At 39.3% G+C, this 21753-nt stretch overlaps 1 protein-coding gene across 12 annotated transcripts in view; it reads left to right on the forward strand.

Annotated features, from left to right (window-relative positions):
- PARD3 (par-3 family cell polarity regulator) overlaps nucleotides 1-21753 on the forward strand; it is a 441649-nt gene that overhangs the window by 257875 nt on the left and 162021 nt on the right. For all 12 annotated transcript variants that reach the window (XM_085050362.1, XM_085050357.1, XM_085050358.1 and 9 more), the window contains 3 exons: nucleotides 9302-9490; nucleotides 9960-10130; nucleotides 19985-20135. In XM_085050362.1, the coding sequence (XP_084906488.1) occupies nucleotides 9302-9490; nucleotides 9960-10130; nucleotides 19985-20135 (511 nt within the window). The remainder of the gene's footprint in view (nucleotides 1-9301; nucleotides 9491-9959; nucleotides 10131-19984; nucleotides 20136-21753) is intronic.

Below are 21753 nucleotides of genomic sequence, written 5' to 3' on the forward strand. Positions count from 1 at the left end.
TCAGTTTTCTGTTCTCATTTGTTTTTCTGTCAAATTGCTGTAAGTGAGCAGAATGTTATGAATTTCAGAGTGCAGGATTCGTAACAGTGACATAACAAGAGTGGTTGGTGTGTTGGAACAATATATAAATGTTTAGCAGCACTGATAGAAATTGCAAATGGGATTGCTTTTTATTTTCTTCTGAACTTAAATGTTTGATACTCTTGTTATTATCTAAATTTCATTTTGATCACGGTGGTTTTTTAGATCCAATTGGTTCTTACCATGTTCTTCTGTGTGTGATTCTGAGTAAATTAGCTAGTTACCCTTTTTATACGAGAATTCATTGCCTATAGGAAAGGGGTGATAGTGGTCAGAGGCATTTTGTAAGAACTAGTGCATGGTTGGTTTTGTATGCTTTTTGTTTGTAACTTTTCATATTGTGAGTATGACAGACAATACTAGCAAATGCCTAGAAATATATAATTTGTATTGATTAATGGACAGATAATTTTTGGGGAAAAAGGCACAGTTGGTGTTGAGCTTTAAGAGGGTGATTCTCTGAGGTCATGTATGTTTGTCTTTTGCTCAAAAGCTCTTTGTATTACTTCAAGGTACCTAGTCGCTGGGGATGTATCCACAGGTATTTTTTAAAAGCTGTAATAAGTTCCCACCATTTCCTATTTAGCACTTCTATAGAACTTCAGCTTGGTGATCCAAATGTCTAAACATTGAGCCAAGATCACAGATGGACTAATATCAGACTACAAGCAGTGCTGTTATCAGTAGGTACACAATGATTTTATTCAAAGAGGATATTTTTGACTGATGATTAAGCTGATGGTGTTATTTCCTACTTAGGAACACTGTAGATATATTTTTGTACCTTTTTATCCTCCAATGGTGTGAGGCACAAGGGTGATTACAATGTTTTAAAATTATTTTTAGTGCTATTGTGAGTACTTTCAGCTAATATTTTTAATAAAGTTGTGACATATGAAACAGATCACTGCCCATGTGAAAGAAACAGGTAGTGAATGTGTGATTTCTGCAAGGTACTGTTGTGATTTCAGTCTTTTACCATAGGAGATACTCCAGTATTGAATAGCATGTTCTGGCACATTTATGACTGGAGATAAGACATTAAGTCCTAATGAATAATTAATACAGCAGTTCATGTGTTCATGAATGCTTTTTGACCAGTCTGAATTTCCTGGAATGTTCAGTGATAAGCTACATAAACTTCTGCATAATGTGGTGCATGGAACTGACCCTCAGGCTGAGTTTTGACTGTTACTGGCTGGGATGTTGTGTGGCACATTTAAAATGGCTTTGTGCAGCACCATAGGGCAACTTAGGCTGCTTTCTCAACACTGGCATTGGTAACACCTGCTGGCCAATTCCCAGTTTCATGGAAGACAACATATGTGTCCCTGCACTGTGACAGGGCTGTGTTAGTGCCACCATTGCAGAGTCTTCCAGAAGCCACACCCGTGTGTACAAACTTTTTGATTTGGTGCAAACTTTGTTTTACTGCATCATTGCCTTTAGGCTCTTTCATGTTGATTCTTCCTTGATAATAAATGCAAGAAAGTAGTGAGATGAAATGGTTTGCTGTGGTTACCTGAAAGTCTGCAGCAGAAGTAGGAGTGAGACTGTGATCAGTATGAGTGCCCCATCCTGGCATTACTTCATGGGGAATGTGTTTCTTGCCATGGATTTCTACAAAGGCATTATTTCTCTTTCAACTTGTTTTTCCTGTCTGTCTTTTCCAGACACTATCTTTTTCTTTAGTCTTTCAGGTCTTGTAAATCTGATAGGCCAGTGAGAGAAGTATAAGGATTTTTAGGGAGCTCTGTCATTAGTGTGTTGGGCATTGAAGTTTTTCTTGAAGAAGGGATAGTGCAGAGAGCTGTAGCTTTATAGGCTTCTTTGGCAGAGCAGACACCTGCTGTGTACCTAATCCCTTGGTTTTTACTTCTCTAGGATAAGCAAAGTGTAAAGAAACAGGGTTAGCACTACAATCACATGTTTTTGTTTCAGGACATACAGTAGGAACACAAAGTTTGAGTAGGAGCAACAGTTTGGAACAGAGTATGTTGGCCTGACTGAAGTAGAGTTATTATGGTGCCTGCAACAGACTAGTCCCTGCAAGAAGTTCTGAGATTAAGAACCAACAGAACGTAATTTTAATGGTCTGATCCGTTTTTGAAACGTAGAATTTCATCTGCTTAAACCAGTTTCTATGACAGCCCAGATCAGAGTGCTGGCATTGGGGAGAGTAATGTTAGCATAGACAAGCAGTGGACTTCTTACAGAGAGAAATAACAAACATGTGGAGGTACTTAAACACGGGCTTTTGCAGAGCTTTGATTTCCATACTAAATGAAAATCACATGCTAGAATTCTTGTGCTATGGAAAACATTTTATTTTTTCCTAAATCGGGCCTTAATCCATCCAAACCTTTAAACTGAAGATATTTTTCAATGTGGAACATCTTTTTTGATATTAAATTAAATCCTTAAAATGGACATAACAGGAAATGCAATGGGGCTGTTTTACAGTATTTTCATGAGCTAGCATTTCTGCCTATAAATACTTGCCAAAGTTAATCCACATCTAATACGCAAAAAATTTTCCTTGATGGGATTAAGATTAAAGCAGACCACGTTTCCCATAAAATCTCAGAATTCAGATCTAGTTTTTGATATTTAGCAGCTGCTGTTTGATTTGAGTGAATGCAATCTTTGCCAGATGTGACATATTAACTTTGCTAATACGAATAATGAGTCTCTGTATACATGCAAATAAGATTCATTAGTGTTTATTTAACATATGACAAATATTAAAATGCCTAATCTAGGAAGACCTAGAAGAAGAAAGCAAGCATAAGAATTCCGGTTGTTTAGTTGGTTTAAGCCCTGTATCATTTTATAACCAGGTAAGTAGACACTTTAGGTCCTCAAACCTACAATGCAAAGCAACTGTTTGATTAAAAAAAAAATAAAATAAAATAAAAGGCCTTGTATTTCAGGAGAAATATGAGTTGGAGTGGTACTATTGGATCAGTAGGAAGGCTTTTCTCTGCTGGAGATCCAGTTTAAAATCTGATTGGGTTGCTCTAGTTAGTTATCTTTAATGCCTACCCATGGTGGGATGCACCAGCTCTCAGTTATTCCTCCCAAGGAGAGGCCTCAACTGATGTTAGAGAGGTGTGTTTCAGGCCACCTACATTGCTCTGTTTTCAATACCTCCAGCAGTAATACATTTTTATGAGTACTAAACATCACCCCCCACAAACCAGTTGTTGACCAAAGAAGCTGTATGGGTTCCTTAGAGCTGTTTGTTTCATGTATTCTGCATTTGTGTATGCGATGGCACAGGATGAGAGTGAGTCATCAGCTGTTTGTGTACCTCCATTTAGAGGGTGACTTGACAGGACAGCAGTGTCACCCACCTAACTTGAAGGATAAAACAGTTTGAGTTGCCTCTGATGTCAAGAGTGTCTTTATACAATAGCTTAGTGAAACCTCCTCTCTTGCGTGTATCCTACGTCATTCTGTTTTGTTACAATAATACTGAGACAAATTTTACTGGTTTCCCAATCTATACTATTTATGATTTCTTAGTATTGTGGGTAGCTTATGAGAAAGAATTAAACAATGGATGCTGTGTTAAAATCTTGTAAAGACTGAAAGTATCTCAGAAAAAGCTGTCATGTTAGGTTGGAATTCCCCGTTATTGGAATCCAACGACTAAACCTGGGATTTTGCAAATTCCAGTTGTTTTACAGCCTACACTTCCTAGACCTGGTGAGCTCTTACATCCACCAAACTCATCTCTAGAGAACTTCAATTTATCTGGATAAATTGTAAAGAGAAGAGACACATTTGTGAGACAAAAGGTTGACAGATTAACAAAATATTATTTAAACAGAGACTAACAGGGCTGTAATATTAGAAGGCTGGACACCACAGGATTTGAGGCAGGTGAATTGAATAGTCAGTGGGGTCATTAAAGTTGCTAGGTAGTGTTTGTGCTGTAGTTAATTTATCACATGAGTGTCATCATGGTGGTGAATACATACATACATACATACATGCATATAAGGGTGTGTTGTAGGTGTACATGAATATACCTGTACATACAAGAGCTCTGGAAAAGTTTTTATGTGCTTGTGTTCAGACATATAACTTGGAAAAACAGGTTACCCTTCAAGAGTGGAGATGCAGAGTTTTATTGATTGCTCTGTGAAAGGGAACAGGAGCACATTTCTGTGTACATAGTCACAAAGTAATGTGCAGACAAGTTTTGGTGGCTGAAGAACCACTGAGAAGGCAGCAGGTCTGAGCCTGCAAAAGAATGAACTTCACTGTAGAGAATGCTGCCAGATTGTAGCTGCAGTGAGTCGCTTAGGAAACCTGTCCTAACTTGACTGAAAATTGCTTCCCCCGATAGGTGGGAGGAGGGTTTTCTTTGCTGTTCAGTTTCTGTTTGCTCCCATCTCATGCTGCTCACTCAGCAGCTGTATCCTGATGAGGTCCTGCAAAGGGCAGAAGTCCTGAGGAATAGTGTGCAAAACACGAATTGCCAGCTGGTTGAGAGAGATGATTGTCCTGCTCTGCTCCTCAGTGGTGCAGCCTCACCCTGGAAATTGTGTGCAGTTTTGGGCACTGCAGGATAAGAAGGATATGGAGCTATTAGAGAGTGTCCAGAGGAGAGCAACGAGGATGGTGAAGGGTCTTGAGGGGAAGCCATATGAGGAGTGGCTTGGTCTGTTCAGTCTGGAGAAGAGCAAACTGGGGGGAGACCTCACTGTGACCTTCAACATCCTCATGGGGAGAAGAGGAGGGACAGGCACTGACCTCTTCTCTGATGACCAGTGACAGGACCCAAGGAGTTGGCTTCAAGCTGAGTCAGGGGAGGTTTAGGTTGGATATTAGGAAAAGATTCTTCACACAGAAGGTGGTTGGATACTGGAACAGGCGCCCTCAGGGCGGTGGTCACAGCATCAAGCCTGAAAGAGTTCAAGAAGCATTTGGACAATGCTCTCAGGCTCATGGTGGGATTTTTGGGGCTGTCCTGCACAGGGCCAGGAGTTGGACTTTGATGATCCTTGGGTGTCCCTTCCAACTCAACATATTCTGTAATTCTGTGATAAAAGGATAAAGAGGAGATGCTGTTACTAGTATGATGAGAAAACGAATCATACTCTTACTGTCAAAGCCTATTTTAATGTTGTCTGTAAAATTGAATCAGATTTTATGATCAGATCAGAAATGTTATGTAGAAGATAATATTATGTGGAAGAGAAAAACAATTCATCCCCTGTTTATCTTACGGCTTTTTTTTCATCTCTCTATATATCAAAACACTGCTGTAAGTATGCTCTAGTCAGGAAGATAATCTTTAAATTCACAATATATTTATGTTGTATTTAAAAAGTGAAAAACTTATCTCAAATGTCGTTTAGCATAAATTGATGCTAAATATGATTTTAAAGCCAAAAAAGTCACCTACATATTTTATCGCCAATAGAATTTTTATTACAAATTACATACTTGAGCAGCTTCATTCATCCAACTGAAGTTATTTCAGATGACCTTTTTCTCAGCAGCCTCTGTCTGAACAGAATATTGTTTTGCTGTTAATTGTTTGGACATAGTGTGTGAAAAATCTTGAGGGAGTTGAATTTTGTTGTTCAGGGTTCACAGTACTTAATTTTGCTTGCATGTTTACTGCTGGCCTGTCAAAATATATGAAGGAATAAATTTCTCCTCCAGATCAACTAATCATGAAAATAGTGTTGAGGTGTTTGATTGACATACTGAAGCTGTTAATTTAGAGAGTATCAAGATCAAATGGAAGCTATTGCAATTAGGAAGTGACTGTGTTCTCAGATGAAGATTTTTAATGCTGAATTTTAGATTTTTCTGCATTTTTATGCTGTCTCATGGACATATTGGGGAATTTCTGTGATTTGTGACATTTAAATACTTCATGTTCAACACAGTTTCAGTGCAAATTTTACTTTTTTGTAATAGCTGTTTTTATATTGATTGGGGAGAGTTGCTGTACGTGTAATGCCTCTGTAATCTAATGGGCTTTGGAGAACAAAGGATTCAGTCATTATGAGATTTTGTTGGGCCTTTTTTGGTTTTGTTTTCATCTTTACAACTTTGGTTCAAAATATTATGGTAGCAGGCTAAAATCTTCCTGCTCATTTCTCTGCAAATGGCTCCTTCATGACATGCTTAGAGGTTCCTTATTACTGTGTGGTCCTGTTCCAAGGTTTGTATGTATAAAGTTATGTTCAATATGTCATACATAATAAGATCTTCTTTAATACCATGGTGTGGCACAAATGTTCAAGTTGGTACTTTCATGTCTATAACCTTTGAAAATTAATGGTTCAGTTTTTATTGAAAAGCACATTTTTCACATTTATTCTATTTATTAATTTTTTTTTTAACTCTGCCATCAAGCATATGATACTGACAATTGTCACACAGATTCTAGAGGGCAAAAGGCTTCTTATGACCCTAAAATTCCAGACACAGGCATGGTGGTAAAGCAAGTGTGCTTAGGTGGGAAAAACTGTGGATGATTTGAAGTCCCTAAAGAAGTGTAGCCATAGCCCAGTAATGGTAATTTTCTTCCTTGGGTGAGTTGAGCAATTTTCTCATGCTTTCAGTACTTCTGATCCAGAGCTGAGGCTGCTGTTTCTCATTTTTTCACTAGTGCAATCTGCTCGCTCATGTACAGCTGCTAAGGAGTAGTTTGTTCCAGGTTTTGGCCTCGTGTTTCACCTGCACATTCAGGCGTCTGTATCCTGATATTGGCTTATTTCCTTATTCAAGATTGCAGGAAACAAGCAAGCATGAGCCTCAAGTTAAAACCAGTGCTGAGCTGATAATGCAGCTCTTTGGTCTCACTGAAGAGAAATCGGGTAGAGGCCATTAGCCAAGTCCTTGGGGATGCTTGTGAGATGCTCACTCCAATTGACCCTTTGTCATCTAGAAATGCACCTGACAGGCTGTGCAAGGAGGCAGTTTAGTTCTCAGCCCTGGAAGGGAGATTGCTTTGCCTGAAGTTTTGGCAGATTTTTTTGAAGATTAGAAAATACTGGAGGTGGAGGGCAATTGATTCTAAAATTATGTTAACAGTAGTAAAGAAAAATTCATTAAGCATATCTGCTTTCTTGGATAAGCCACACATGCTACCTTGGCTTTATCTCTCTTTTGGCTCATGAGCTTGTATTTCTACCACTGTTTATTAAGTAATATAACAATGATCAAGGTTACAGAAACTGTAAGCTAACATGCATCTGTCTCAGATTGTTTTATTCTGCAGCCACTCGACAAAATGTGGATTCACATGTATGCTGGAGCTAGTGCTTCTGTGAGCCAAGCAGGAAAATTAGGGTTGTAATTTTCCCTAATGTGGGAAACACCTTTTCATTTCTGACAGCTAGCACTGATCATGCTGTTTTGTGTGGCCAAGAGATGTGTTTGGATAATGGGATTCATAAGCAAGCCAGCCTAGCTATGGCACTTGGATAGGGGGTGTTAATTTTTTGGTTGGTTGTGTTGTTTGGTTTTTCTTAATTGATGAACCATTATGCTTTTTTATAACAAATGGAGTCTAGTGCAAAGGGAAGGGCTGGTGAACACATTAAGGTTCATGCTTTTAACCAAGTGGGAAGAGATAGAGCTCCTGTTTTTCGTCCCTCGCTGTTGCGGCTCTCTCAGCAGTCTGCCTTCCTATGTGACATTTTTGCACTGCGTTTCTAGGTCAGTAGTGGCACAACTAGCATGCTTGTGCCCAAATTGATCATCTCAGTCTGCTGTACTCCACATGGCTTTCACATCTCTCTTTGCCGTCGGCTGTGTTTGCATTTCCTCAAGTCTTAAGAAACAGGGACGGCTCAGCAGGCGCACGTTAACTTCTCATATGTCTTCTCACTCATATGAGTGAGCTTTGCAAGTAGATCAGTGATGTGGGAAAAGTTGGTATAAAATCAGTGTCAGAAACAGCGGTGACATGTTGCTAAGATTATGAAAATTTGGCCAGATTAATTCTTCCAGAGAAGAACTGCCAATGCTGGACACTAGTGTGCACCGTCTGCTTTAAGTGCTCTTATTCTTTCTGCTTCATGTGGGTGAAAAAAACCAGCACAGTCGGGTTCACGAGTATCTTTTTGCAGAGCTGCTTTTAAGGGCATGACTTCTTTCTTTAATTGATAAAGTTATAACCAAAAGTGGTTACAACCTCTTTGCTAGATTCAAAAGAGGATCAGAAACAAGTGAACAGTGTCTACTGTAAAAGACAGGGCTGGTGAGCAGCCTGTCTGTCCCATTCCTCCTTTTGGCAGAAGTGTCTTGTGCATGAGCACTGCTCCTCAGGGCAAGGCCACTTTTATCTGTGGGTGTTGTGTCCATGCTGCTGCCCTATGAGTGTCTCTGCTCTGTGGTGACACTGCAAGGCCCCTGCTCCCAGCCCATTGCCACCCTGAATTTGGCAGGAGGTGAAGTGAGAGGCTGGTCACCTGTGCTTGTATGGCTTTGGGGTGCAGCAAGGGTGTCACTGAGCAGCTCCTTGGTGGCAGCTGTGGCAGGCCCAGGACTATAATTCCAGGGGCTCAAAACCTGGGATTGTCCCAGCCAGGCTAAAGCTTGGTGTTGAGGACAGCAAAGATCCAAAGAGGTGGGTAAGAGGACAGAGGTAAAGGGCAGAGCTGGGAAAGACAGGAAGATTGTCACTAAGAGCTGGATTTGATGATAAGCCTGGCAATAGCAGAGAGATGTGCTGTTGCAGATCTCAGCTGTGTATTTTTCTGTTTTTTTCCTAACACAGCTAGTTTTAAATAAAATAAAGTGAACGAGTAATTTTTGAATTTAATTTTCTTGCACTTAGTTTCTCCCTAAGACTCCAAAGCTCCATAGATGATGATGATGGTATTTTAAAAATTCTGTAGGTTTGCAAGTAAGAAAATATTTCTGATAAAACTCTCTTTTGGCTAATGAAATAACAGCTTATGCGTGAGTTAGTATTGATGGCAGATTCTGTAATGACATGTGATTCAATTACTTTACTAGAGAGAGAAGCACTTAGACACAAATGTAAGGTATTTCTGAACCTAGGTGTCAGCTGGTGGTGATTGAAAATACACTATTTCTGCACATTTCTTCACATAATTACTGTGGAAAATATTGTGGCATTGTAGTTAAAAGCAGAGAGTTTTCAATGCTAATAGCTGTAGAGGGGAGAGAATTCTCAGAGAAATGCTCTTCTATAATCCCATGCTAATCTCCCCAACAGAAAGCAGAAGAAGAGGAGCTTGTCCTCACACCTGATGGCACCAGGGAATTCCTGACTTTTGAAGTTCCACTGAATGACTCTGGGTCAGCTGGACTTGGTGTGAGTGTCAAAGGTAACCGGTCAAAAGAAAACCACGCTGATTTAGGAATCTTCGTCAAGTCCATTATTAATGGTGGAGCAGCATCCAAGGTAAGAGGGAGTATCTGTATGCCTTGGTCTTCCTCAGTTTTCCATAGTAAGTTATTTTGAAAATAACTATAAATTGAAGAAGAATGCGATCTCTAGTGTTCTCCAGTAATGCCATCAGAGGTAACATTTAGATTTCTGCTCACGTGTTTGCATGTCCCTGGATTTAAACAGCCATAAGAGATTCTTGGGAAGGAACGAGCCGTCTCTAGTACAGTTCCATTAGTATGCTGTTGGAGCAAACAGGTTATGATAATAGCTTGCAGTGCAAATCTATAATTGGAATAGACATTTCCTACAGTGGCTGCAATGGAAGCTATTATTCCAGTGTTCATTTGGCCATAAACTCTTAGGACTAAGTATAGTTCCTTGATTATTTTTCTTTTGATTCAATTTTTTTTTATTCTCTCCAGTAGACAAAGCTTCTTTTGTGTGTGTTTTATGTAACTATCTATAATGTTTCCTTTTCCAGGATGGCAGGCTTAGAGTGAATGATCAACTAATAGCAGTTAATGGAGAATCATTATTGGGCAAATCAAATCAAGATGCTATGGAAACCTTAAGGAGGTCCATGTCCACTGAAGGAAACAAACGAGGAATGATTCAACTTATTGTGGCAAGGCGAATAAGTAAATGCAATGAGGTAATAAGCTTTTGATATCAGGATTGGGAGTTTTCACTTCTGAGGTATTTGTGTTTATAGGAGATGTCATGTTTCCTCCAAGACTGGAAAAATAATATTCGAGAAGCTAAAGAAAGAGAGAATTGCAAAATGATCTGAATTTCAGTGTTAGACATGCTAAGGTTATTACTGATCAATAAAGTTTTTCTTTTGAGTATTTTTGTCAATGAAAAACAGGAAACACTGAATAAAACTGTATTGATTTTGTAATTGGATCTCACTGTTTACGTGATCTTTGTTCAGGGGAGTTTTTTATGTAGGTCTATTAGATCTTTCATTTATAGACTGTGTTAACTGACTTGTTTCTTTGTCACTTCCAGTTTTTTGAATTAAGAGTATAGCTCTTGTATTTCATTATTATATTTTATCTAAACAAAAATTACATGTAAAGATTCTGCAAAACTTTGTATAAATAATTATGTGATTTCGGATTTTAACTGTGTTGTGTCTTGGCCTTAATTGCAGGGAGGATGAAATAGTGAATTCAGGGTGGTGGTTTTTCTGATGATTTGCAACTTTTGTCTTCTCCAGTGCAATGTTAATGTGTTAATGTTTTGAATAATATTCATGATTTCGAATAGCTTATCTTCTATTTAATGTAAATAATGCTATATACTAGGAATATCTTGACATAAGATACTGGGAAGGACTCTAGATGCTGTGGAGGTCTGAATTAGACTTCAGAACAAATTGAAGAAAGGGCTGAGTTAAATAGGATACTGTTGAATGGCATGTCAGAAAAGCATCTCTTTAGAAATCCAAAAGTCAATTCTTTCATTCTTGCTAATACCAGTAAGGTCTTATCAGGAGTGTTATTTCTTGATCATCATTCAAAAATTATGTGCACAAATTGGTTCAGTATTGCTGATCCAGCCTAGGGGAAAAAAGAATTGTTTACTTTTTAATGCATAAATCTGATCTTTAAAAAAATCACTCCATAGTGTATTATAAAACCATGTCTGAATAAGATACTAAAATTGCTAAGCTCCTCTTGATTAACTGCTTATACAAAGCTTTAAATACATGTATATGTTTATATATGCACACTGCTACAAAGCCAGCTTGGATGCTCAGGGTTTCTTGCTTGGTGTTGAAAGAATTCTCACCTTTTTGTATGTGGTGATGTCCTTTTCAAGCCCTAACTCACTCTGTCCTTTGGAGACTTTTCCTTATTTTTACCCAATTTCAGATGCTACTACATATTACGACATAAAAAGGGTGAAATATTTTAGATATTTCTGTGTGTAATACATTTTTTTCTAAAAGGGTGTAGAAGATGTTCTTTTTTCTCCTGAGGAAAGTCTTCTAGATCAAATTTATCCAGACGGTGTTTGTAAAAGTGATGAAAATAATCCAGCAGTGATGAACCAAAGACATTTCTCCTTAAATCCAACAGAATTTTTACTCATTCAATAACAGCTTGGTCCCCTTTATCTGCTTGATGTTTAGTACAATTTATTTTGCAGAAACCATGTGCCAAAACCAGCACAGCTAAGACTCCAGTATATGTCCTTCAAGATTAAAGAACTGATTTTAGAACTAGATTTAGAGACACTGAAATGCACAAGGGCAGGACAGAATCTGAGCCTCCTTTAGAGTTTTTGTGCATTTCCCCAACTCCTTAAGAAGCTGGCAAGATGAGCCATAATGATTAGGAAAGTGTTGGTATGTCACTATTGCTGTGGTAATCATCTTTACAAAATAACTTTTGTAAGTAATTTTTCCTAGGAATTATTGCTTTTATCACACTCATCCAAAGGAAATACGATATTTTATATGCATATTTTAATATGATGAAAGGACGACTCGCATGGACCTAAAGCTGTTTACTGCTGAGCTGGCAGTATGCAAGAAGCCACTTTTCTGGAAGTCTTGCAATGCCCAGACTTCAATGAAATGAAAAGCAAAGAGTGAATTTTTTTCTTGTCATTTTGCATTTCCTCCTAGTTCCTCCTTCACGAATGTGACCGATTTAAGCTTTAGATCTTATTGAGCTGATAAAATACCGATAGGCTGTGATAATGTTATTTCTGAATGTTGCAAGAATACCATATATGAGTATGGTGTTCAGTCAGCTCAGTCCCTCAGTAGTGGCTGTGTGGCCTGAGACCTGGCTGGGGACAGCACAGCCTCACTGTGTCTGTGTCTTGCAGCCTTGGCTATATTGTGCTTAATTTAGCAACACATTGCTTAGACTTGCTGGCATACAAGTTGTCCCTGTAGAACATTCCAGTAACAGCCACCAGGAAAGATTTTTAGTGTTAGAACACAAAAAAGAAATGACATTTGACTGGCGGCAAGTTCAGGAGCTTGCAGATTAGAAGCAAAAACATAAAAAGGGCAGACCCTATCTTAATAACTCCCACCTTTTATCACCACAGAAGCACAGATTCATTTTTATGGAAGGCCTCTGACTCCAACCATTAATCCAGCACTGCCAAGTCTACCCCTAAACCATGTCCCCAAGTGCCACATCTACACGTGTTTTAAAGACCTGCAGGGATGGTGACTCAGCCACTTCCCTGGGCATCCTGTTCCAAAGGTTGACTACGCTTTCCATGAAATCTTTTACCTAACATCCAGTCTAAATCTCTCCTGGCACACCTGGAGACTGTTTCCTCTTGTCCTATCACTTGTTACTTGGAAGAAGAGACCAACCCCCACCTGTATAAAACCTCCTTTTAGGGAGTTGTGGAGAGCAAAAAGTCTCTCCTCAGCCTTCTCTTTATCCAGGCTAAACACCCCCAGCTCCTCAGGAATGGAGGTTTACTGGTTTTGTTAAGTACAAAAAGAAATGTTTAACTTTTGAGAAAGTATTTCCCTGGTGTTTTCTCTGCTCTTCTCTCTGTCTTTTTGTTCTTCAAAGGGGTCACCATAAAAAAACCAGCAGATTAAAAAAAAAAAGTCCTGTTGAACTGCTTTCTTTCCTTTGTCGATTCAGCACTGTATGTGTCCACTTTATGGATAAAAACATAGCTTTGTTTCTTGTTAGTCTGTAGTATAGTTAAATGGGATTGGCTTAGTTATATTCCCTTTTGTCCTCCACCAAAATCCAAGGGGTGATAATGCCAGTGCAAAAAAGAACTGCGCTAAACATCGGGATGATAAAAGCAGTTGCTGTCTGGATGATAAAAAAGCCCACAACAAAACAACAGAAAAAAGAATAAAAGAAACGCCAAGTCTTTTTTTTTTCCCCTGCCTTCAAGTCCAGTAATCATTTTGCATTTGCAAAGTCAAACTGACTTCTTTTGAGATAGATAGGCTACAGAGTCTGCTTCTTTCTTCAGTAAAGCTGAGTTTGCATTGGATTTTAAGGAAGTTAGTGGTATGAATACAGTTCTTTTGGTTTTAATGTCAATTTTCATAATCAGCCCTAAGAATTGCAGGGGGGAGAGAATTAATTTTGCAGCATGGTTCTGCAGATTGTCATTTCTGTGTGTTTCAATTTTGACTAGGATTTTCATGCACTTTTGTATTTTGGTTGCTGTGTGGAAGTGAGGGACAGCTCAGCCTCTCTTGTCCTGGGTTGAGAGAGGCAGGAACAGTTGCTTCTGATCTGCTGCAGAGGCACTGTCTTTGTCAGAAAGCTTTCTTTGGCATCTTGAACATGAAACTGTTTCAAAACTTTGTGAAGTGACCTCGGATACTCCTTTCCCATGCCATCATTATTCTCAAATAGCTTCACAAGTTGTCATGTTGTAAACTAAGCCTTCAGAGCAATCATAGTAGCAATAAGAATGTACATAAACACTGTAAGAGTATTATCTTGACTTCAGAGAGGCAGGGAGGAGATCATTAATATCCTCAGCTCTTCCTTAACTGTAGACTCAAAAGAGACCACAAACTTCCCAGAAGGGAAAATGAGATTTTGTGCTGTTGTGGTTTTGCTGAACTGAAGATTTGCCTGTAGAAAGAATTTTCATTGGCTCACCAGGAGATAGTGTGTAATTCATCCAGGTTTTCAAGGGAATTGTCTTGTAGTAAATATTGATATAAGCATGGAGTGTTAGTTATGAATGAGCTCCAAGCCAAAGCTGTGTATCTGAGTTTTTCTCCTGTTTGCATTATGTCTATACAGAGTACAGCAATATAGAATTCTGTGAGCTGCACTACTAAAAACCTTGCAAAACTGTGTTTAATATCTCAGCCACTCCAGACAAAATTACACTGAGTATTTGATGGATGTTGTTAGATTAGTGTAATAAAAACATTTAATTTGGGATTTGGTGTATCTGAGGTTCCCTTACCCCCCTTTTAAAAAAGTTAAATATTCTGTTAAATTCTGTTTTCAGCTTCCAGCCTTGTGTGTGGACTTGTCAAATTTCCTACATAAGCATGGAGAGACTTTTTAAAATACATTTCCAAAGCTGTGAAAACAATGGGAAAAATTGAGAGAATAACAATAATATTGACTTGGGATTCATATACAGCCAGTTCTTAACACCTCAGTTGTCAGAAGAGGCGGCCATCAGCTTTTTAGATCTTTAACTCAGAGCTGAAATATTTTAAATTGCTCAGATGTAAGGAGGAGCAGTGGAGCTCCTTGTGCGGTGTTCTGTTAATTAGTGATGCTGTTCTGATTAGCCTGTCTGGGCAAACAGCTGGCGGCTGCAGCGCCAGGATGTGCTCAGCGCTCAGGCACGACTGCCAGGCACATCCCTGCAGCTGGCAGCTCCATGTGCTGATTCCACAAAATAAAGGTAATTGTTACTTTTGGAGTCCTGCGCTTTTCAGTCCTGCAACCTGGACAGCTTGGAGACACAGATTGCTTGTCTGCACTCTGTTCGTGTCACAGGCAGGCAGCACTTGTCTGCCATTAAATGAGAGACCATCACCATTCTCCTCCAAATGAGAAATTTCAAGGGTTTTTCTTGTCAAGCCCCCCTCCCTTTTTTTTTTTGACAGAGTGAATGTTGTGCCAAACCTGCCTGAAATGAAAGTTTGCAAATGATTTGCACATCCCCAAATTTCTTCATGCATGTCTATTCATCTTTTGCTCCAGTTGAAAATGAGCAAATTACAAAACAGAGAGAGTCATGATTTCAGACCATATAAGGACCTCATCATTCATTAAATAAATTGATTGGTAGATCAGTGAGAGATACTTTGTAAATGAGTGGTTTCATTATAAAGGAAACAAGCAAGCATCTTTTATTTTCCAGTATGTGTGCAAGTATAAAATATTCAGCATCATTTTCTCCTGCATTCATTACCTAGTTACCTACTTTGAAATTTATACGACAGGTTTGTTTTTTTCTTTCTCACTAGATTAGTCTTGTGATGACCTTTTGGAATTTAACTGTCAAAAAGTGTTTAGCATCTTCTCCAGATGCAGTGATTTCCCTGTTTGCTCCCATCTCCAACTCATTGATAAAGCTGTTTATCAGCTTAAGCTGTTCCCAGCTCTGATTCCTGGGGGAATCTACAGCTTGTCTCCATGCTGCAGATCAATCTTTGTGTCCAATTCTTTAGCGAGTTTTCAACCCAGAAAATGAAAATTTTGCCCAGTCCCATGAAAACTTACTTTCTTTAATGCCTTTGTTATTGATGCCTTGATATAGAGTGGTAATATTTTAAAAGTATCTGTGTTGAAAGGAAGCTGGAGTATTTTGGACATCTTAACCACAGTACACAGATAAGAAAGGAAAAAAGAAAGCCTGGAGAATAACTTTGTGCAACAGAAAGAGCTTCAGTATTCCTGATGCAGTGTAACATATAACAAATTTGTATACTGACTTCTTTAACACCCATAATGCTTGCATGCCTATATTTGGATAATTTACTTTCTGAAGGAAAAGGAGTCTGATCCTTGTTTCTCTAAAAAAAAAAAAGTTTGTTTATGCTTTGAATATTTTGGCACTCTTCTTGTGCATAAACTTTTTTCATATTTATGTGCATAACTTCAGATAGGATGGATGATGGTGTTTAAGTAAAAAGGACTTCATTTTTTGTCCTTTTATCATCTAGATAAGCAGCAGCTGGGCTAGTTAGTACAGACAGTGCCTTAGCAAACAGCTGGTTTTTATCTGAATGACAAAGGGTCAGGGTAGAGATCTTTCTAATTTAAAAAAAATTAAAATATTTTTTCTCTTTTTATATTAAGAGAATGGAGAGAAAAGGAGCTAGCATGGGAGGTTTTTTGCATTTTTATAAATATGATCATTTAGTATAGATCAGTGCTAGGATCCAGAGAGGGAACTCTTTTCAGTCTAGAGAGAAGAAGAAACAGGAGGATCTTACCAGTCAGTGTCTATAAATACCTAAAGGGGAGTAATAAAGAAGTAATAAAGAAGACTGATCCAGACTCTTCTCAGGGCTGCAGAGTGCCAGGACAAGAAGCAAGAGGCACAAACCAAAATAAAAGAAATTTCTTTACACAAAAGAAAAAAATTCTCTTTTTAGAGGTCAACACTGGCACAGCTTACTCTGGGAAGTTGAGGAGTCTCTGATCTTGGGGGTATTCAAAACCCAACTGGGCAGGGCACTGTGCAACCTGCTCTTTTTGACCTTGCTTTGGGCAAGGGGTTGGATTAGATAATCTCCAGTGGTTTCATCCAACCTCAGCTGGTGTGTGACTCTGAACTGGCACACCAAGGAGTGCTCCAGCAGCTACTGATAAGGGCCAGTTGCTACATGGATTTCTTTCCTTTCCAGGCCTTTAATGAAGTTAGAAATTTGTACAACTTTGTTAATATTATCTACTCTTTCTCAATTATCAAATCTAGTTATATCAGAAAGCACTGAGACGGGATAAAAGAAGGAACTACAATGTGTAATTCAAGCTCTTTATTAGAAATGCGTCAGGAAGAGCAAATCTATTAGAACTGCAGTCTTGCTTTGGACTATTTGTCTTGCCCACAACACAGTGTACAAATTCTATGGGTTTTTTTCTTGCACAAACTTTCCGTTAATAATGTAAGGAAAAGGCTTCTTGGTTTTTTTGTGAAAGCCAGTTGTCTAATCTTTGGTGTTTTTTAAAAGGGATTGTATCTTTTGTAAAATATTTGTGTAGTTGGTTGTTGATGCCTTTGTTTAAAACCATCTTTTGAGATGCTAATTAGAAATAGAAAAAGTTTTACTAATGGAAATTATAAAACATGTGATTCACTTTACAAAACATTGCCACATAAGTGCAACACTCCTGCTATTTCTTTTATTTACCCTGCACTTTACTGTATTATGGGGAGTGAATTTCTAGATATGATTTTCTCTGATTCAGAGTGATCTTCTTGTCAGTGTCTTTCTGAAAATCTCTTGAGATCTTTCTATAAATGAGTTTGCAAGTTGATGGCTTGTCACATGAAGCAGGACTGCTTGATAAGGCTCACTAAAAGCTGGACACTTGTTACCTAAAGTCATCAATATAGCACTGGGAGAATAAATCCCAAAGCACTTTGATATTTTCACACCTTCTTTAAAGGCAGTGAAATAAAGGGTAGTTCATAATTTAGTACCTTTATCATGCAAGTTTAAGCTCTCAGGCAGTCTCATGTGCTATGCTCTTTTTTTCTTAAAGTGTTTCAGAAGTCAAGATTTCTTTTCAAATTTGCCTTAGATTCCTTTATAACTGAGTCTACAAATATTGTTTAATTTACTTTTCAGTAAAGCTGTCAGTTGTAATCTGCAATTTAAAAAACTAATAAAACAAATCCTCATTTCACAATTTAAACCTTATTGAGTCTAATTCACTTGCACTGCAAGTTTATTATTCTCCTGCAGCTTGACGTGCCTCCAATTGTAATTGTGTTGACCCTCCGATGCAGTAAATCTCCCCGGTGCTTATCAAACTGGGAGAGATAAGTCTACAATTTGGAACTTCATTAAATATCTCATTTATATTAAACAGATGATGGCTTTGAACAGAAATAATAATTTTTCCAGAGTCTGCGACCTCCCGATCGCGGTCTCCTCGACCGTAACGTGGCGTTTGGCAACCCCCATCCCCGCGTGTCAGAAGCTGTCAGTCCATTGGGCTCACTTCAAACCTCTGCTGGGGAGAAGGGGCTGGGTGCTTTGGAGCCCTTGGAGCACATTTTTTAAGCTCTTTCATAGCATACATAGCTTAGTCATCTGGGGACGGTGGATTAATAATGGACAGCTGTTTTGAAAAGGAAAAACAAGCAACAAACATGTTGCTTGTTATTGTAATTCCTGGAACTATGAACTACTCCTCTCATACTCGTTTGGAGATCAGTACTTGGAATAAGTGTTCCCAGTGGCTTCAAACGTTTGCAGCAGGTTCAGTATCTTTCAGTGTCTGGTCCCTGCTGTATTTCAATACATATGAAATAAATGCGGTGGAATTTGTGTAAGGACATTGTTTTGAGATCTAACTTATATGCTTCAATATGAAGAGGCGCGTTGTTGAGAAGAGCTAATGCTTTGATATGTGAGTTCATACTACTTTCCTACAAAATACATCTGTTTTTTTAATATTTCTTTACTTTTTAATAGAACTGAATTCAGCTCACGACGTTCAGGTGAATTGGTTTAATGGTCTTGGCAAAGCGCCTTGGTAGCATTACTGAGAGGCCAGCGGGGTGCTGGAGCACAGGGAAACAGAGAGCTTCAGGGGCAGCAGGAAGGCTGGATGGTGTGAGGACTGGGCCATGGTGTGGGGAGTGTCTTGTCTCTGCAGGGAGCAGCTGGCCCTGCTAAATTGGGCATCCACAGTGACCTGTGAGTGCACAGGCACTCATTCTCCTCATTCCCAGGGGCTGTGCGACAGCAGAGCTGCCTGTGGCTGACAGGGTGGCTAAATCCAGCTAGGCGACACCAAATTATTTTCTTTGCCTCTCACGGGTGCTGCTTTCCCCTGAGCTCTGATTCTCTGGGGCTCACCAAGGAGAACGTGACTTTTTCCTGTTCTTTTGAAAAATCTGAGAGGCAAATGTAGGAAAACAAGGGATGACCAGCTTCTGCAAGCAAAGGCTGGCCTGGGAAGACACTCAGGGCAGTCTTGTGAAGCCGAGCAGCTGGGGTGGGCAGGTGGCTGTGTATGCAGTCTGTGCACCTGTGCATGTGGCCAAGCAGCCTGTCCCCATCTCTTCCACCACACACTTCATCTGTCTGGGGATGCCCTGCAGGGTCTGGCTGCTGCTGTGGGCAGGGACCTGGCAGCTCCAGCGGTTTGTGGGCTGGTGTGGAGGGCACCTCAGATCCTGTCAGCTCTTATTTTTGTCTCTGCCTGGATGCTGCAGCAAGAGATTAGAGGAGTTTCGAGGCTGAGTGAAGCATGTAAGATCTCTACTCAGCAGTCAGGAAAGGCAGAGCAAAGAACTCAAGTTAAAAATAAAATTATGGTGAAGTCTCACAACTTTATTGGTTTTTTTTCTTTTGTTCCTAACTGCAAAACTTCTGAGTGTGCTGATTGCATTTGAAAACAAGTTGTACCACTGTGGCACCCAGCAGCCCAATTCCAAATGAGAGTTCCTATTCCACGCTCCTGACAAGGGCCTTGTTGTGTCCAGCTATCAGTGTGGGGAAGATGGCCCAGCTGTCTGCTGATGGTATTGAAAACAGCCCAACTGTCTGTTTAAGAAATTATCCAGCAAAGAGACACCAAAATGGAATGGGTTTTTTTCACCAATTTACTGCTGAAGGATTTTAAATTTGACAGGGCACCGTGGGGGTGCAGTGTAAAGGGGTTAGAAAGTTGGTCATTAGGCAGAGCTGTCATTACAAATTATCTCTGTCCAGGATGAGAAGTTCTAGCTCATTTGGTGCTCAGACAGGTCTGGGCCTTAGGCAATTTGTCACAGTTTCCCCATGTGGTTAAGGGGACCCCGGGTGCTAATTTTCCCTTCTCTTTGCAGTTGGAATCACCTGGGAGCCCCTCAGGGCCAGAGCTGCCCATCGAGACGCTGCTGGATGAGCGGGAGAGGAGGATTTCCCACTCCCTCTACGGCGGCATCGAGGGGCTCAGCGAGTCTCCCACTAAGAACGTGGCACTGAGCAGGATCATGGGTGAGTCAAAGCAGCTCTGCTAAGCAGGGCATGTGTTTATTTCTCTCTGTGATTCATCCAAGGGTGATTAATGTGTTGTGTGGGAATTGGGGAACATGGAGGTTGCACCAACCAGCTTAAAATGTGCCTTAAAATTGTTCCACACAAGCCTTCTGGATAGTTGATGTGACAAAGAAAGTAAAGTGGGATTCCAAAGTGAATTTTGTATCCTGTGACAGGTCATAGAATGAGTAATAGTAGCATTTAACATGGTCTTTCAGTGTCTGGTTTGGGACAGCAAATTATTGGTCGGTCCAGGCTCTGTGTTGCGTCAAAGTCAGTGACTCATGGGAATTCATTATTTTTTTTCAGCATTTCACAGTCCTACTAAAACACAAATATAAATAAGGCAAACTTGCATCCATTTGTGCATATTAGGGGACTTAATTTAGTTGAATTTTTGCTTTTCAGGACACCAGTTTTAAAACCTCATAACTGATTTTAAGCATCCCTTGTGCAGATTTTGTGCCCTACCATCTGCATGGTCCCAGTGGATAATGAGGTTATTAGTGGTTGTTCTGCAGCAATTCAACTTCTGGTGTACAGAGCTAGGTAATAAAGACTTGCCTTGCCACAGAAGTGGTTGGATTTACTGACTAGGATGGGATTAGTTTGAAAGGATTTTCAAGTTTAAACACAAAAAGCAGCTTGATGAAAATAACACCTGACAGAAGACGTGACAATTGCTCACTTGAGTTGCAAGTTTTAAACAGAAGACATGACCATTAAATTTGGGACTTTTTTTTAGTGTAGTACATACACAGAATATATTAGAAAATGCTGCTATAAACTTGATATGAAGCAAGGCTTAACTTAGTTTTCAATTGCTTTAGATTGGTTTTCAGCCTTAGAAATTAGTCTACCACTCAGGCTTTTTCAGTTTTGGTTTGGTGGTTCTTTTTTCCCCGTTTGCTTTTTTTAATGATTTTTGTATTTTGAAGTTTGCATTTTCTTTGTGGTAGCAGAATAAGGCTGTTGTTAATCTCTCTGAATATCCAAAAGTTTGCTATTCGGAGTATTTCTTCCATTAAATCTTTTGTTCTTTTTTTGTGCATTTTGGCAACAGTGACTAGAAACAAATCATATTCTATTCTAATGCATTTCATTTTGTGCAGCTTGGAAGAAAAATTGTGCACATGAAAATCAAGGCAGTGTGAAACCTTGTCACCCAAAGTCATATGCTCTTAAAGAGAACAATTTTTAAAAAAATATATTTGTTTGTCAACAAATTTAAGGAGTGATAAAATAATTTGAAGTCTTTAGCACTACTCTCCCATAGAGAGAACTAATTCTTGTGGTGTCAAGTCTTTAGATAAAACATTTGCAGAGCACTGCCTTCTGCTTTTTCCATCAGTGCTGCAGAGGATTTGCACACAGAGCTCATAGAAGTGTTAACAAATTATCACTTAAACACCTTGTCCATTGATGGGAGAAGGAACCCTGGGAGAGTCTGGCTGCATGTGTGTCAGCAATGCAGCTTATTTTGACATCAGAGGGGCACAGTACTTGCCATGCCAAATTGAACTAGAAGTTGATCAGTCTGCTATCATCCCTTCAGCAGTAGCCAGTAAATGATGTT

Source organism: Lichenostomus cassidix, chromosome 2 (assembly GCF_008360975.1).
Source record: "Lichenostomus cassidix isolate B80296 chromosome 2, HeHo_3.0, whole genome shotgun sequence".
Classification (NCBI taxonomy): Eukaryota; Metazoa; Chordata; class Aves; order Passeriformes; family Meliphagidae; genus Lichenostomus; species Lichenostomus cassidix.